This window comes from Pinus tabuliformis, chromosome 5_2 (assembly GCF_031772625.1).
Source record: "Pinus tabuliformis cultivar Carrire ecotype Pingquan chromosome 5_2, CPIR1, whole genome shotgun sequence".
Lineage (NCBI taxonomy): Eukaryota > Viridiplantae > Streptophyta > Pinopsida > Pinales > Pinaceae > Pinus > Pinus tabuliformis.
The window spans coordinates 136,620,436-136,639,966 of NC_142306.1; the positions used below are offsets into that span (position 1 = coordinate 136,620,436).

At 33.1% G+C, this 19,531-nt stretch overlaps 1 protein-coding gene and 1 long non-coding RNA gene across 3 annotated transcripts in view; one reads left to right on the forward strand and one right to left on the reverse strand.

The window, feature by feature from the left end:
* LOC149157881 (agamous-like MADS-box protein AGL11) overlaps positions 1 to 3,043 on the reverse strand; it is a 132,069-nt gene extending 129,026 nt beyond the window's left edge. The window contains exons 1-2 of the mRNA XM_089437673.1: positions 2,921 to 3,043; positions 2,540 to 2,824 (exon numbers count right to left, since the gene is read on the reverse strand). Of these exons, the coding sequence (XP_089293799.1) occupies positions 2,540 to 2,721 (182 nt within the window). The 5' untranslated portion in view covers positions 2,722 to 2,824; positions 2,921 to 3,043. The remainder of the gene's footprint in view (positions 1 to 2,539; positions 2,825 to 2,920) is intronic.
* An 8,664-nt stretch (positions 3,044 to 11,707) lies between these two features.
* LOC149157882 (uncharacterized) lies at positions 11,708 to 19,531 on the forward strand. Of its 2 annotated transcripts, none has more exons than XR_016262013.1 (2): positions 11,708 to 12,176; positions 19,188 to 19,531. It is a non-coding gene; the product is annotated as an uncharacterized LOC149157882 (long non-coding RNA). The 2 variants fall into 2 exon arrangements; XR_016262012.1 differs by having other exon boundaries at positions 11,716 to 12,132.

Below are 19,531 nucleotides of genomic sequence, written 5' to 3' on the forward strand. Positions count from 1 at the left end.
TTCTGTAGGTCGGCACCTACGTACTAGTACATTAACTAGTACAAGAGCTAAGGGGGTGGTAGCTCCCTTCCAGTAGCAGCTGGAAAACGAGTGAAGGTTGGAGCATTCAGTAGGCCGGCACCTACGTACTAGTAAAAGGATCAGTTAGTACAAGAGCTAAGGGGGTTGCAGCTCCCTTCCAGGAGAAGCTGGAGAACGAGAGAAGGTTGTAGCCTTCTGCAGGTAGAAGCCTGTGTACTGGTATAAGACTGCACCAGTACAGAAATATTGTAAGAAGAAGTTTCTTATTAAAAGAATATAGAGATGACTTGCAGCAGGTGGTTTTCACCCACATTGGGTTTCCACCTTACATCATGGTCTTCATGTGTGCTGCTTGTGTGTGATGATTTATTCTGTTTTACTGCACCTGTTTACTGTTCATATGGTTAATAAAAGTTCTCATGCACTAACTAAAGATCAACATTAATTGAATCATAAGTTTACTAGATATACGCTAGTTTCATTAGCGTATATGAATCTGAGTATGAAATGAAAAAGTGTTTGATTTGATAAATATGATGTTAGAAGATTTCAAAGCAACAATGCAAAAAGGAGTTTGATATGACAGATTTAGGAGTCATGAAATACTTCTTAGGGATTGAAATTAACTAATCTGCTAATGATATTTTTGTTGGTCAACAAAAATATGCCCTTGATATCATCAAAAAATTCAAAATGACAAATTGCAAACCTGAAAATAGATCAATTGCTCAAGCCACAAAACTGAGCAAAGAAGATGTAGCACCACCAGTTGATTATGCACGGTATAAAAGTCTCGATGGTAGCTTGTTATATCTCACTTCAACTAGACCTAATATTATGTTTGCAACAAGTTTTGTCTCCAAGTTTATGCAGTCGCCTAAGATTTATCATTAGAAGGTTGCAAAAATGATCTTAAGGTATATTGTAGGGACAATAGGCTATGGTTTGTTCTATATACATTCTGAAAATTATTCACTTTCAAGGTATATAGACAGTGATTATGCATGGAGTTTAGATGATCACAAAAGCACCTCAGGGTATGCTTTTCATCTTGGAATCAATATGATTTCATGGGCATCGAGCAGCTTGTCAAACTGTGTGGTTGAGGAGATTATTGAAAGATATTTCAAATATTCAGAAGGAGCCAACTCCAATCTAATGTGATAATAGTTCAACTATTTCTTTATCAAAAAATTATGTTTTCCACAAAAAGAGCAAGCACATTGACACTCATTTTCATTTCATCTGTGAGCTTGTCAATGGTGGCGACATAGTACTTTCTTTTTGTGGTTCCAAAAATCAACTAGCCAATATTTTCACAAAGCCATTGGGCAAGAATGTATTTGAATTTCAAAGAGAACAACTACTAATTGTAAGTGTTCTACATGTAACAATTGAGATTAGGAGGGCCTGTTGAGATATTAATCTCAGTTGGAGTTAGTTGTTGGTTAGGTATCATCACATTTGATTTCATTATCTGCTAGCTGTCATAGACAGTTCAACGTTTACAATGTAATCTATTTAGTCATTCAGAACATTGGGAAGAGAAATCTCTGCTCCACTTTTAGGTTTCACTCTTTGTCAGTAATATCATTCACTAATCTGATAAATAAATGTGATTTTGTTTTCAGTTATGCTCGTCAACTCCACAATGACATCAAAGTGATCGTGGGTTGAAACAGCAATGCCATTCACACATCTGATCAATGCCATCCTTTGTACAGTTGTATCATCAACTGCTTGAAAGGGGCTTCCAGGTATGCAATCAATGCCATACTTTTACAGTTGTATCATCAACTCCTTGAAAGGGGCTTCCAGGTATGCCAGACAACCGCTTTCGCATCGCTATGTTAAGACCTTCTACACCAGATTTATGAATTACAGGATTATTTTGAATCGGATAACTGTTTTTCATGGTAAATACCGGACGATTATCAGTAAAGCTGTTTAAAGGGTTTATCAGATGGCAACTGTTTCTATTTTCCGTTGATGCAGGTATTTATTCAATAAGGAAACGGGGTTTGTTGGTGCTGTTAATCGAAAGGATGGAGATCAGTATCATTCGATGTTTAGCTAAAACTGATTCAAGGAACAGCTGTTAATGAGCAGATCCAAGGAACAGCTGTTATGAAACGAAATTAATCGACTCTCGCCAGTATTTATCTGTTTACTTGTAACACATATACGGTGCATTATGATATAAAAGTACCAATTCAGAATACTATACTGGAAATTCAATATTTGTCTCGACCTTGTGGATGATTAGTCTAAGCACTAGGCAGCGATTTTGAAAACCAGCCTCACGTCGTGGATTTCAAGAGATTCCTTCGTTTGAAATAAAGGGCCCGAAGTCCTCGGCCCTGGACATCTTTATATCAATTAACATAAGCGTTACAATCTGTTATAAACGTAGTGGTAGAGTTCGAAGACAAGCTATCTTGAGCATCTTATAAAATTTGATTCACTGGGGCAGTATAGTATTTTAACATGTCAATTTCAGAAAGGGAGGTCGTCATACCTCTTACTGCCAAACTCATACAGTTCTCCCCGGCTTGAGAAGATGATGACCGCGACTTCTGAGTCGCAAAGCACAGACAGCTCATACGCTTTCTTCAACAGACCGTTTCGACGCGTGGAGAAAGTCACACGGCGAGTTGAGGCATTATCGATCCTCCTTAACTCAATCCTTCGGCCGCCCATTGTGTATTATGTACTCGCTATAATCCACAGGTCTAAGGAAATAAGGAAACCCTAGCACTTGTATCAAGGGCAGAGTGGTCTGGGTGCTTGTGGTTGTTTGGACCTGCAGAGGAAGATATGACGAAATCAGTGCGGGCGGCCATATATCTCCTGTAACTACAAAAGTGATTACATTTCAGTTTCGACAGATAGAACTTACAGCCAGAGGAAAAGGGGTGAGAAAATTGTCCCTTGTTGTTTGTTTTGGCAGCAATGGCGAGGAAGTTGAGTCAGTTTCTAGGGACAATTCCAAGTGCAGCTCCCGAGTCTGTTGTTTACTTTTAATGTTTATTTTTACCCGAAAGTGGACCTCGTAATCTGCTCATGTATGTTCTAATTTTTTATTAGGATTTCAAGGCATTCAAATCCGTCTCATTGTCTTCCACGTCATGCATTTAACAAGCAATATATTAAAGCTAAATTATATATCTACTCCTTCACTGAAAGACTTTACTGAACCACTCGAGTAAAATTGTAATTGTGCCTCCGCGCACTTCGAAACTGTCATGATACATGACCTTACTGCCTAACTTTGTATAATGGCACCTGCGGTCACTTCAGAACCGTCATGACTCATGACCCGACATTTTACAGAATCGTGATTCATGACCCACTGCCCGACATTTTATAGAGTCATGACTCATGACCGGACCACTCGACCCTTCATTGAAACCAGTAAAAAGAAATACAATAATGTAATGAAGCTATTAATGTATTCCAACTTCCCCAATTTTACAATAATGTAATGAACTTATTAATCTATTCCAAATTGGGTTCATTAATCTATTCCAACTTACCCAATTTGGAACAAACATAAGGCGGCAAAAGTGGAACGTCCTCGAGTGGGATGTTTCGAGTGGGATGTTTTTTTGCAAGTAGAAGACATTTCCTGACGTAACCACTGGCCATCTCCTCAAACGTATTAAACCCTCCACGATGGAGTTTAAAAATTAATAATTATTAATAGCTGAGTGGTATCTTGACCTTATTAATCGGCACTTTCAAATGTAACCAAAGAATGATGTGCACTATTATAGGGACAGACATGATAACACATCCATCTTTTTCAAATAACACCTGACCTGTCAATGCAAACATTAAAGTTGGCAGGCGATAAATAACAACCTTGATTAAATTTTATAGTAAAATGATTTTATTCAAATAATTTTTAGATTTCTTAATCAGGTTAATAATATTTTAATATATTTTAGTGTAATTTTTTAACTATAATGGAACTTTTATTTCTTTTAGTCCATAAGTTAGTTGTACACAATGTACCAAAATTTTTATGAAACAAACTTTAAATTTGGTAATCTATAAAGAATAACTTTGATTAAATCTTATAGCACAATAAATTCATTCAAATAATCTTTAGATTTTCTAATCATGGTAATAACATTCTTAATTATCTTTGGTGTAATATTTTTAACTTGAAAGGAATTGTTAGATTTTTTACTCTATAAGTTGCCTATAAATAATGTACCAAAAATTCTTATAAAATCAACAAAATAACACATATGAGTTTTATTATCATGACACTCCTAGGGAATGACCATAAAAATAATAATGAAAATAACAATGCGGTGCAAAATGGAATGATAACTCATAAATCTAGCTTGGGAGTTAGCTATTTTTCAATTGCTTTCTAGCCTTACATTAATCCTTGTTTTCTAGAATAATTTAATGGAGGATTAAGTTTGAAATTATCCGCTAAGAAATAACTAGGTTATTTCTCGTTCAAGAATTAAAGTATCTTATCAAAATGACATTACCAAATTTTTCATTTTATGAGTATCATATTCTAAGCTGTAAGGATGTACTTTTAACTAGAACATTTTTCTTATAAAATGTATAATTAATAGGTGCAAAATAACATATTCCTATATAAATTTTCTTATAATTTAAATAGTATGTTTTCTTATAATCTAAAATGGTATCTCTTCTAAACCTTAATATGAGAAAAATATACTTCTTTATATAGTACTATATGCCCCCTATCAGTTTAAGGTAGGAAGGTCTTTTTCTACATATATACGAGAAGATAATTTTTTCTATGTTATGGGCCTTCAATGCTTTGTAATTTTAAGTTTCAATAAGTAATATGAGAACAATTTCACATCAGATCCAATTTACCATGAAACAATTACTTCATGAAAAGATAAGGTGATTCCAAGGTACAATGAAATGTCACAAATTTTTACTTTTTATTATCCTTTCCAGCTTTATTCCTAACAACAATTTTTCTGTTTCTAATTATATCCACCTAAAATTTACCTTTACAATCTAAAATGAAGAATTTATTTATAAATATTATAGATTAGATGGAATTTTTCTAAACATACCATATGTATTGTAATTACCCTAATGTTATCATTGATTGTTTTTTCAAGCTTACCGTAATGTTATCATTGATTGTTCTTCCAAGCTCTTTTCGTTTATGACACAATTTCTACATTTTCAATATAGTTATCCATTAAATTTTAATATGAATTAGTATTTGTTTTTATTTTAATTTATAAGAAATATAGAAAAAAATGAAATAACACATCAATAAAAAAATTAAGAGAAATAATATTATTGCATATATAATTTTTATATTAAAAAATAAAATTAAAGTGAAAACATTTCCATTATTATTAATAGATATTTTTCCAAATATAATTAAAAAAAAATTATAATTACAAATATTTATCATAAAATTTTAATTTTAAAATAAAAAACTAACTATAATTTATAATTTATAAAAATACTACATTTATCTAGTTATTCTATTCAAAAATAAAATTATAAAAATAATTAAATGATATAAAAGTGGACCATCATCTATCTCTATATACAACATCTCCTAGGTTCTACCTAGCTATTGAATCCTTCAATTGGCCCAATACCAACTAATGGCGTACTACTTTCAGGGAGAAAGAGACTTTTTCAGATGGGAACTGGTGGAGCTGTTTGAGGTGCCTGGCCCGAACTCGCTTCAGCTCGCCTATATTCCGGAAGCATATTACTTGTGTTTTAGGGACAAAATATAAAAAATAGGTAAATGATATAAAAACACACTTATGTTTAATAATACGAAAATTACAATAAATTCAAAAGAAATGGAATATATATTTTATCTTAGTGCTGACTAATAAAATATAAGGTGTATTTGAATTAGTATTCTAGCTAAATCTTCGGCCTAGATTATGGACATCTACGAATTCTTTTATTTTTCTAATACGGGTTCTTTTATTTTTCTAATTTTAAAAATATTTTTGGTAAGTTAAATTAGGATTTATAACATTTGTGTTTGATTTAATAAATTATTTCATTTGTGTTTAGAATATATAGTCATAATATTGATTGTAATAGTAATATTGGTTTGTATATCATTATTAAAAGACATTATTTTTTAACGAAAATAATTGATATTTATATTTAAAATATTTTGGTAAGTTAAATTAGGATTTATAACATTTGTGTTTGATTTAATAAATTATTTCATTTGTGTTTAGAACATATAGTCATAATATTGATTGTAATAGTAATATTGGTTTGTATATCATTATTAAAAGACATTATTTTTTAATGAAAATAATTGATATTTATATTTAAAATATTTTAGAGGAATAAGTAATATAAGTAGTAAATATTTATATTAATTAATCAAATTTTTTAAATTGCAAATTATTTTCAAGTTTTATCTATATTTAAATATGAGAAATTTTATTTCTTGTACATCTATTATATATAAAATTAAAATTTTCTGTTATTTAAATTACATTTTTGAATACTAAATAGATTAAAATTTTCAGTTATTTAAATTACATTTTTCAATACATAAATAGGTTCAATGACTTGAAAATTCTATTGGGTACAAAACGTAAACTTACAACACTAACAAGAGAATTGAACACGTGACTTAATATCAAATGGTAAGACTTATTGAAATTTTTGGACCATAAAGCTTTATTTTTTCCATCTTTTAAACCATAAATAATATATACATTATTGAGATTGAAACATTTTACTTAACATAAACATTGAAATATTTTATTTATAGAAAATGTCTACATTATTTTTTTTTCTTATTAATACATCTTAATCACATCTCAATATTAATTAATTCTATATATTAAAATATTTTAGTTGTAACCCACATTGGATTTGAATATTTTTATTATTCATGATTTTAAATGATACATGTTAATTTTAAGTAACATCATAATGAACTACACGTCTCTTTCATATTACAAAACAATGTCAAATACTTTTCCTCATTAGGAAATAAAATATTTTATTATATATATATATATATATATATTACACTTTTTATTTTTATATAAAAATATATATCAAGTTGGTTCTTTTGTGAGTCAAAATATTTTCATTAATTCTTCAAAAATATATAACATATAGTCTATAGGCCACTTTCTATCCTTGCTTCACCTTGACTGGATTTGTAAGCTAGGAGAGTAGTGGAAAGGAAGAGAAGATATTGCCATTTTTATGTTAACTGCAAAGGAAGAAGAGCCATATAGGCCAAAACACACGCAAAACCCAAAAACAACAAGAAGATAACATTTCAAGGGAAAGGATCTCACACGGGACAAGCACGAGGGGCCGCAGGAGGGCCATGACTTTCATGATGATGGAAACCAATATCAATAATCTACACCTCAAGCTAATACATTTTCTCATGAGTTTGATGTTGGTTGTGATGAAGAAATGTTAGCGACTCCAGAATGCCCCCAGAATGTATTGAACAACATTTATGTAAGTGATAATTTCATTTTTTTCATGATACCTATGTTGGAAGATGACATTAAGACCAGCTAAGATATCACGCAGTTGTTCCATTATTGAGGCCAGTGTAAGATTTTTCTCCACATGTTTCGGTGACTAGGCATGAATGTGGGAAACGTCACCCTCCATGTCCTCTCCCCCCACTGCATTTTTTTCCATCACCTATGTCAGATCGGCCTGCTCCGCAAGCTAGCCACGAGGTCCTACTCCTCGTTGGGTAAGCCCTTGTTGGTGTAACATAGCCACCAGGTTATCTAATTACTAGGTAGTCATGGAGAAAGAGGCACATAACCCGCTCCCACAATTTCAACCATTCCAGCCCTTTTAATGTAGATTAACCACCTGAAAAGTTTAATTACCATGGGTGCTTCCTATATACTGGCTATGAATCAAAATAACATAATCACTCGAGGGCAGGAATTTTGTAGAGCCTTTAGTGAAGTAGGGCAACCCAATTCTACCACCCGAGAGCCCCAAAATGAATCCAGTTGATAGAGTTTCACCCTATCCCCGTTTACCAAAATTCCTTAAAAGATGTGGAAACTACGATGATGCAAATCCCTGTCACTTGAAATCTCACCTCATAAGCATTGTTTGACATTTCAAGAAAACATTTTTTTCACCCCAAAATCCGCTCCCTAGGATCCCACACCACTGTAACAGTCCCTTCGAGAATCCCAACTCGACAAAGATAACTCCCAAGACCAACTTCCTCTAATAAGAAGCTACCCAGACTAGTGAGCATGCACAAGTGAAGAGCCTATGCACACTCAGTCTTAGTGAAACTTCTCACCCACCTCCCATCCTAAGAAACCAAATGCGACAAAATTTTCTTAATTTTTTTGATATAAATGGAGCCTCCTCCTTCTTTAGGCTTTGATTCAAGCATTGCCACTTGGCATGGCAATCTCGTTACGTAAAATCATGTGTCATGTCTCCTAGTCTTGCGTTCTTAGAGCTAGGATCTGTATACCTTGTTCACCAACCCCCATAGCGGTTATATCAAGTTGATTTTAAATTAACATGAATAATCAACTTGTTTTTATACACTCTATATTGAAACATTTTTAAAAGCTACAATAAGAATTCATCTTCCGCATTTTAAAAAACTATATAAAATTAACTTACTATACATGGAAATTAAAATATTTTTTTTTATAGAAGAGAGTGAGAGTGAAATATTTTACTACATCTTCATGCTCAATTATAATATCAACCAACCTATATCCATCTTAAATCCATATTTAGGGAGCGCAGAGAGGGAGCAATTCATAATATCGATCTAAGATGGTAATATTGAATTCCATAATTTATTTCATAAGCCTTTAAATAGGTTTCATCATAAAAAAAAACCTTGGACAATGAGAGGGGTCAATTCATAATATCGATATAAGATTGTAATATTGCATTCTATAATTTATTTTATCAAGCCCTTAAATAGGATTCATCATAAACAAATACATTGGACCAATACCATTGTAAAATTGTGGGCTTTAAAAAATTGAGCCCGAAATTTACCAACGTTAAATTATTATTTTCATTTTTGTTTTTTTGTATTTAAATTTATCCAAAATATTTATGCTTACATTAGAAAAAACTATTTCAGACTAGGTGGGAGAGCATCTGTCAGATAAATAATGAATTGAAAGTAAAATGTACCTTTATAAACAATAATACGAATATATATAATTAAAAAAAAATAAAAAAAATGCACGATAACCATAAATTGGATTTTACTATCCTTTCCAAAAAAAAGGTCCTAAGAATTTCTATTAGTATTAAGCCTAAAACCTTAACACCTGAATAGAATACCATCTTTATAAAGTACAATATTAATACAAAGTTACAAGCATTATTATGGTACAACTTACTATTATCCCATAGGAGAAGGTTGCGGATTTGAATCCACTCAATCTACTTACCTATTGGGTTGTTTAATGAATTAATTCTAATTGTTCTCATTTACCATTAAACTAATAGATATTTGAAAATTAGAGAAGGCTAATTGCAGAATCATAGTCTCACTAGCGACCTAATGGACTAGAAAAAAACATATGTCATCTAAACTTTCAAAATCTCCATTTCTCTAAAAAAAAAAAATCACAAAACAGAACATTTATTTTCTATGTTTTCAAATTATTTCTTTTTTTAATGAATTATTTCAAAATAGATACCATGAAAATACTATGTTTCTCCACCTGAAGATTAATTTTTCCCACTACTTACATATGTTTTGTCTTCAAGGAACACATATAATATCAATGATTTTGTAGAAGAAAAATCACACTATACGGTTATGTCTTGCAATAACATCATGACCTTGATATAAGTTATTCAAATCATTTAGTTTCAACCCCCTTATGCTATCCACTATCAATTTCCTAACTCCAAAGAAAAAATGAGAAAAAATGAAAAAAAGAAAAATAAAAAAAATTATCTAAGTTATCAAAAGTACTCACCTATCCAACTAGCCAAACCCTTAGCACTTTCTAGGAGCTCAAGAATAATTAATTAAAGATTCTTTTGTGCTACTACGTCCAAATTGAATGTTATAAACACTGAGGAGAAAATAATATAAATATCTCATAAATGAGCACCTTTGAAATTAATGACGCATTGAAATGGTTTAAAGAAATGATCAAACATAACTTGGAAGGTGCACCTAGAATCACTACCATGATATTATAAATGACCTACAGTTGTCCTCAACCAAGAAAGGCTCTCAAAAACCAACCACCCAAACGTAAAACGGATCCCATATAACCACCTTCGCTTAATCACAATAAATATAAATGTAAATTATTCCTTCTCAATCACACTAAAATAAAATATGTGATTATGAGAAGGATAAGATTCCTATCAAAGCTCTATCAACCCAACTATGTTTCTTGCACCATTGTTTTGTGTTATATTATAGCAGGGAAAACATTAGATTAGACATTGAAAAGATAGCTGGGGGCATTTGGGATAAATATATCATTACTTTGTCCCCAAAATTATGTAATTTATGTGTTATACTTCATTACACCCATGGTTTACCTATATATACATTTTTTTAAAACATATGAATACTCTATCTATATATATATTTTTAAAACATATAAATACTCTATCTGTTCAAATTTCATAACATCATTTTGTATTCATTAATTATGATTGGTATGTTACAATATATTAGAGAAGAATAATATGATTGATGATGGTTAAATTTCTAATTATAATAGTATTTCTTGTTTTCCTTTATAAATTTCATTATAATTGTCTAATTTTCAATCCTAATAAACTTTCTTATTTCCCTTGAAATGAAGTTCCTTAACATTTAATATATACATAACAATTAAATAAAATTAGTAATTAGGTTATTCAAACTTCATTTCAATATTTTTTTTTTTTTATAATTTCCTTTAAAATAAAAGATAAAATTCCTACAACTAATGAAAATTTAGTAACATCTAAAATAATTTTTAGATCATGTATAATATATCTTTACTTCATTTCTACATTTTATATTACACTTCATTTCTGCATTTTATATTTCGAATATAAATATATGATGTGTAACACTACAAAGTATTTTAAATATCCATTATTAGTACCTCCCTTTTCGGGGCTGTAGGGACTGTAATAATCCTTTTTTTGCAGTGGCTATTAATTGACACAGATATCAACCAATTCTTTTTCCATTAAAGAAAAGTTTTAGTTTTATATTTGAATGAATATTTCTTCTTATCCAATGAAACACTAGACTTTTCAGGCTTACTATACTTTTCCATCTTATTTGACCTCAGATCGAGAACAAACTTAAAATAAGATATATTTCCTAAATTGCCCAACACTTTTATGACATAACGCTTCTATGTTTAATGCTAGCATTATTTTTCTAACATTTTATGTTAGAGATTAATATTGTTTTATCAGTGATCTCATAGATATCGTTTTATTTTACAAGTTAATATTGTTTTTTCAGTGATCTCATAGATATCTGAAAACAAAACAAGTGGCATGAGAATACGAGTGTTATCTCTCAAAACAAAACAACAAAACAAGTGGCATGAAGATACATGTGTTATCTCTCAATACAAAACAAGTCGCATGGCGATGTATGAAGATACAAGTGGCAAACTGAGGTCATTTGGCTTGAGCTAATATTTATTGGCACTGTTAATCAGACCTGTTTCAACTGGCTTTACGTCTGGCCTGTTTCAAGTGTCTTTACGTCTGAGTCATAATCTAATCTAAGGCGTTTGAGTCCCATGTTGCACTATGACGACGAAGATTAACCCTATGAGGATGAAGATTAACCCATGGAGGGGCGTTTGAGTCCCGTGTCGCACTGTCAGGACGGAGATTAACCCATGGAGATTAACCCCTGGAACAGGATGCAGGTTTTCAAACGTTCTTCCCGTGAAACTAACCACTCTCAAAGATGCAGGATGGTCTGTGAAATTAACCACTCTCAGGCAAGATGCAGGTTTGCAGACATTCTGCCTATTAAATTAAACACTATCAAAGATGCAGGAGTAGGCAGCTCTGCAAACGTTCTGCACGTTCTGCCTGTGAAATTAACCACTCTCCAAGATGCAGGTCTGCTTCTTAAGGAATTAAGAACTCCAAAATGAAGGTGTTAGGTGAAATTACTTGACCAGTATAACATTTTGATTTCAAATTTTCCTCAAAATGATCAATTTCCATTTATAACTTTACATAATTGTTCACAGCATCAAAGCTGACCAGGGTATGTATTCTAGTTGGCATTCAGAATACTATACAAATAGAGGCATTCAGAATATTATTCAAATACAAGATGGGCACTACTTCTTGCTATTTGATGAACCAGTATTCTAGCTGGCATTCATAATACTATACAAATACATGATGGATGATAGTTCTTGCTATTTGATGTACCTGCAAACTGATGCACTCATTTTTTCAATCATCTCCAAACCCAAAGGTAGTCTTTTTACTAGATTGAGCCATATTGAACTTTGGAATTCCGTGACCCCCATTGCCATCTCCAGGACCGTGACCGCGAGGGGTGCCACGACCACCACCACGACCTCGTCCTCCAGAGAATCGTCCTCCATAGAATCTACCGCCTCCATCCCCAAAGCCTCTACCACCACGACCTCGTCCTCCAGAGAATCGTCCTCCATAGAATCTACCGCCTCCATCCCCAAAGCCTCTACCACCGCCTCCATCCCTAAAACCTCTTCCACCGCCTCTGCCACTGCCTCCATCCCCAAAACCTCTTCCACCGCCTTTGCCTCCTCTTCTACCACATCCATCACGTACCCCACTTCTTTCCATTGCCTCGACAGACAAGTCATTAGTGCCCAACTCGAGTGCCTTTGATATTGGAGCACTATCCTTGAATTCAACATAAGCGAACCCCTTGAAGGTTCTTGACTCAAAATTTAAAAATTATAAATCAAAATTTCAAAATAGCAAACACAACATCTTTATTTTTTTTTGGGGTTATTGGTACTTACTAAATTCCATCAACTTAGGGTTAGGCCTATTCTCCACCGAGGCTGGCCCCTTAATCAATCTGGGACTATTCTCAACGAAACTAGCCTCATCATTCTCCAGAAACATAAAACTAGCCTCATCATTCTCCAGAAACATAAGCTCATCTTTTAGCTGGTGGCCCCTTAATCAATCTGGGAGTATTCTCAACGAAACTAGCCTCATCATTCTCCAGAAACATAAGCAAGCTCATCATTTAGCTGGTGTTGCATGCGGCTTCATGTTTCGCCTCACACATTTCTTCAGAGCATTTCTTCTGCTGCTTCCTAACATCACCACTCCCTTCGGCAGAGACCTTAGCAACTCCACAACTAGAATACCCAATGGAAGGCTCGACAATGAACCCTATACCGCTCCTTGCCAGGAGCCCGACTTCATTCGATTTTTGCAGATTCTAAGCATGAATGGATGGAAGGGATGAATGAGATGCCTGGTCTTCTTGCTGATATGGTTGGAGGGGATGAATGAGATGACTGGTATTGCTCACTTATATGGATAGATGGGCTGCACAGTCTGTTTGTTTAGCGACAAAACAAGAAGCACGTAAGACAAAACAAGAAGCACGTAAGTAATGCAACTTCCAGTCTTTATCGCAGCCCACAACATGTGCCTACCAGGTTATCCATCATGCTGTTACAATAATGCAATTTCCAGTCTTTATCCCATCCCACCGTATGTGTCTACCAGGTTATCCATTATGTTGTTACTCAAACACGAGGTCTTATTCAACTACAACAGCTAGTCCAACACACAAAGGCTCTTTTCTGCAATCTCCATGCAGCTCCTAATGCAAAAGACTAAGGCTATGGGGCAAAAAAGTTGTTTTAACACTAGCATATCTACGTATATCTACGTTGTTGTGTTACTTCTACATAGGCGCATCACATATCATTGTTTAACTTGTTTATCATGCAATGTTATATGTAATAAGAAAATGAAAGGTACGCAAAACAATAAATAAAATATTTATCAGGGCAAGTTAATTTCCCTAGGATCTATAGATTATGAGATTATGGAAAATCCTTTCTTTTCTACTTGCCTTTATTCTGGGGTTGTTGGATTCTACAACCACTTCTTGCATATTTCATGGCTCTAGTTCGCGTACAGTGTTCAGGAACCCCCGCGTTGTTGTTTCAGGAACCCCCGCGTTGTTGTTTCAGGAACCTGTTGTTGTAACTTGTTGTAAGGAGGAACCCTTGTTGTTGTAACTTGTTGTAAGGAGGAACCCTAGTTGAATCTATATCTATATGAGCATTCCATATATAAGTTTCACTTGTGTTGTAATCTGTTTCCAGAAATAATCCATATATCTCTATACAATTGGAACTAGCTCTATACCAAAATTCAATATAAGCCGCTAAATGAAATGAAATAAATTATGAAATGTCTAATGGGGCCATTGTTGATCAATGAAACCTAGTTTTTATTGATGTCGGAAGGCGCCACCTTATTTTCCCTCATCGGTTTTGCTACTTTTGGTTGTTTACATCTACAAATTACTCTCCACAACTTGACCGATGGTTTTTCTACTTTTGGTTGTTTACATTTACAAATTACTCTCCACAACTTGACCGATGACGAATGCGTTGACGAGTTTAATGATGTTCCCATCTCCTTTAATCAAAAGGATGTATCCTTACTACAGGAATTGCAGCCCTCACTTTCTGGACTTAACGTTTCCTAAATTAACTTATACGATAAGCTGTTGGACATCATAAATAATCCCAGAAACTATGGTAATATTTCTCTTTCCTTTTGAGTCATCCATGCTTTGATAGCTTCCACAGCCTTTTGATTCCTCCATGCTTTAATAGCTTTCACATCCTTTATATGCAGAAATGTAGTGGTTGCTAACTCTTGATAACTGACAAATTAATATGTGTTGACTTAATTGCGTCGCCCCTACCATTAATAATTATCACTGTCCAATGCAGCCACACCTACGACTCAGATTTCTTGTTGCAGAATGAAAGGACCCTCCAATAAAGCGTTTCCCATACCCTGAATGTGTTTCTCAGAAATCCCAGAGATTGTATCCTCCCTGATGGCACGAGTCATACGTCCCAGTTTCACATAAATTTGTTTCTACGCATACCATAATTTATTTAAGTTACTTACTATATCAATTAGACTAGTTCGACGTTTCCCGAACAAAAGCTATACTTTTAGCCATTGAACCAGAAGTTCGTTCAGTACCAATTATCGATCTCAAAAATGAACCAACATGTGTCATTTATAAATAAATCTGTATATTTCTCTGCTGAATTGAGAGACTATCGATCTCAAAAATGAACCAAGAGTGTCGTCTATAGATAAATTTGCATATTTCTCTCTTGAATCAAGAGACTCAATGATCAGACAAATCTGCATATTTCTCTCTTGAATCAAGAGACTCAATGATCAGACAAATCTGCATATTTCTCTCTTGAATCAAGAGACTTAATGATCAATCTGGGTTTTCATCTCAATGCGAAGAATGCAATCGTACATATAAACAATTTGTGTTTTTCTCTGCTGGAAGGTTTGGCACAAATTACTTTGTAGGTATAAAAAGCTTGGAAACAACACATGGAATACATGCGCTATGATCTAGACATTTTTTTGGAATTAACTAACACATGTAATACATGCGCCATGTAATGCATGTGTGCTCGTGCTCCACTCCCAGTGATACAAAACAATTAATGAACAATTTTATATTATTTATTTTAATTAAACATTAAATAAATTTATGGGGCTACATTAATTTGATAATCTATTGCTATATATCTTTCTTAGCCCACGAGTGTAGAGACCATATTTTTCTACACCTACTTTTATCGGTGTCTCTTGGATTGCCGAGTGTCAAGTTGAATTGCATGTTGTTTGCATACCAAGGGTGGAAAAGCGTTGCTCTTTGCCCAGGAACATGGTTCCCCTCCCCTCATATTTCCACTTCAACTATGAAACAACCTTTTACACTCTTTTCGGAACTTATTTCCAGTATTGCATTCGTTTGACATTAAACAAATTATGTTGAAGCAGTTTCTAGAGGTTAAAATTTTCCAATTCTATTACTTTAAAGTTTGCGAGAGACTTGATGATCAATCTGTGTTCTCATCTCAATGCCAAGAATGTAATCGTATATATATACAATTTGTGTTTTTCTCTGTTGAAAGGTTTGGCACAAATTACTTTGTCGGTATAAAAAGCTTGGAAACAGCACATGTAATATGTGCGCTCTGATCTAGACATTTTTTTGGAATTAACATGCGCAATGTAATACATGTGTGCTCGTGTTCCACTGTCAGTGTTACAAAACAATTAATGAACAATTTTATACTATTTATTTTAATTAAACATTAAATAAATTTATGTGGCTACATTAATTTAATAATCTATTGCTATATATCTTTCTTAGCCCACGAGTGTAGAGACCCTATTTTTCTACACCTATTTTTATCGGTGTCTCTTCGATTGCTCAGTGTCGAGTCGAATTGCATATTGTTTGCATAGCAAGGGTGGAAAAGCGCTACTCTTTGCCCAAGAACATGGTTCCCCTCCCCTCATATTTCCACTTCAACTATGAAGCAACCTTTTACACTCTTTTCGGAACTTGTCTCCAGTATTGCATTCTTTTGACATTAAACCCCTCATATTTCCACTTCAACTATGAAGCAACCTTTTACACTCTTTTCGGAACTTATCTCCAGTATTGCATTCTTTTGACATTAAGAAAATTATGTGAACCAATTTCCAGAGGTTAAAATTTTCCAATTCTATTACTTTAACAAGGTCAACAACGTCAAAAATATGGGATCATCTACTTCCACACTTTCTTAAAATTTTCCAATTCTGTTACTTTAACAAGGTCAACAATGTTAAAATACAGAATCATCTACTTCCCCACTTCCACTCACGCAATACAAAATCATCTACTTCCCCACTTCCACTCACGTAGGGACTTGCTGCCACGTAGCCCCTTCGTTAGGTATGCATTTTATTTAAGAATTAATATATAGTGTTTGGTTTATAAGGTTGATTTTATATGAACTTTAACAAAAAAAAAATAAAAAAAAATAAAATAATTATAATATGATAATAAAAATTAAAATTAGAATATGATAATGACCAGCATTTGCAACAAGCATTTTATTTAAGAATTAATATATAGTGTTTGGTTTATAAGGTTGATTTTATATGAACTTTAACCAAAAAAAAAAAAAAAAATAAAAAAAATAATTATAATATGATAATAAAAATTATAATTAGAATACGATAATGACTAGCATTTGCATCTAATGTTGCAAAGGAAATGCGGTAAGGCATAGAGTGTGGAGGAATATTGAAATGTATTGTCTCCTATGTTGTTTAGGGTTGGTGGTGAATGTATTAAATATTCATTGATGTTATTTCCTTTTTCAAGTGCAAAGTGATTTTCGTATAGGAAAATAGGTGGAAAATAGAATCGCCCTTCCTTGAAAGTAGTGTATGGAAGACATTTTTTTAGAAAATGTTAGACCTCTTCCATGTGTGGTGTCATGAGAAACATAGATGATTGAAACTGTCTTCTCGAGGCTGGTTTGGAAGGTTTTTTTTGGAGAATACAAAAGAGAGATCAATACAAATTTCATCACCAATAACCAAATCAGAGGACTTTATTTGACTTTATTTTGCAACAGTTCATTCCTATCTTGTCATATGGTAAGTCTCTATCTTTTCTTCCCCTGTTTATATTGTACAGGAGTGATTAAAAGCTTGAGATTGATAAGTTCTTACAAACTTAGATATATTCTCTAGACTTCAATGTATATTCGAGATGGGTTTTTATAGAAATTGATTCAGTCACAACAGTTGTTCTATTCATTCATGTAATCTTATAGGCATGCAGTTCATTATTATAGTAAGAAGTGTTCATTGCTTGGTCATAATGTTTGAGTTTTCACTAATATATTGAGTCACAACAGCTGTTACTTTCATTCACGTAATCTTATAGGCATGCAGTTCATTATTATAGTAACAAGTGTTCATTGCTCGGTAATAATGTTTGAGTTTTCACTAATATATTGAACTGTGATTTTAACTTTTAAGGGCTTGTTGTGGTAGATGAGGAGACCCAACTTTCATTTTTGTTCATTACTCGGTCATAATGTTTGAGCTTTCACTAATATATTGAACTCTGATTTTAACTTTTAAAGGCCTGTTGTGGTAGATGAGGAGACCCAACTTTCATTTTTGTAGAGTTGGATAAAGAGCCACCTTGAAGATGGAAACAAGATATTGAAAAAACCAATTCTTATTAGTATGGGAAATCTTACAAAGACACGTTATTTCACACGAGTGAGAGAGACAATTTACTTGATGTGGTTTATGAACATGTATATGCATCTTTTAAATGGGGAGGAGTAGGTGGAGGGGCCATGTTTTGGCAGATGATGGCAAGGGAATGAGTTCATATGGAGATGGGTATGAGATTGTTTTGTCGAAGTATCCATCCACAACAGCTCCAGCGCATCCATTGGAAGTAATCTAACAATAACAAGTTGTCTTTCAAGCTGTTTATTGAAAGTAGCATCATTTCTGTAAGTTTATCAATAGAAAGGACAAGACAATTAGTATTATGAGAACGAGTAAATTAGTATTATGAGAACGGGTTGGTTGTTATGTGCAAGTAGCTAAGCCAGCATAAATCCATCTTAGCCTAGGATATTGAGTAGTGTTGATTAGTGTGTATGTTTGAATGCTAAAATAATGTATTTTTGGACTATTTATTGTGCTTGTTTTTCCTTCACATTTGCAAACTAACCAGTATTAGTAATTTCAATGGGATGTACACTGTCAACAATGCCTTTGTCTGTATTACCACAAAAGGATGTACAGTATTAGCTATGTCTTCGTCTGTATAGAGCATTATCTATGCTTTCGCCTGTATTACAAGAAAAGAATGTACAGTGTTAGCAATGCCCTTGTCTGTATTACCAAAAAAAGGATGTACAATCTTAGTAATGTACTTGGTCTGTTTTACATGCAATTTGCAATGATGGAAAATATTAGTAAAAGTTGCATATCTTCTGAGGATCTTGTTTTTCGACCTTAACTTTATTGATATGAGTTTCCATGATCGATGTATGCAGAGGAAGGTTGATACAAATACAACAAGCTGCAGTAGTGGAGGATCTGCATTTTGTTCTGCAGCTTGTTCAGCTTTATAGTATATGGCAAATACGTGTTGTGTTTTTGTCTAAATGTTGACATAGAGAAAGCATATGCTATGTAATGGTGCAGGAGGATTCTGTACACAATATGTAGTGACCATGGACGCTGGATGTTGTTAAATTTGCGATATAGCCCTATTAACTTCCATATTTATATGGATTGGATATGACTTATTTCAAGAACTTTAACTCTTTTATGGAAGAAGCTTAATATGTGGTGGTTAAGTTATCTATTTTCAATATAATATGTTGTTATTATTTTA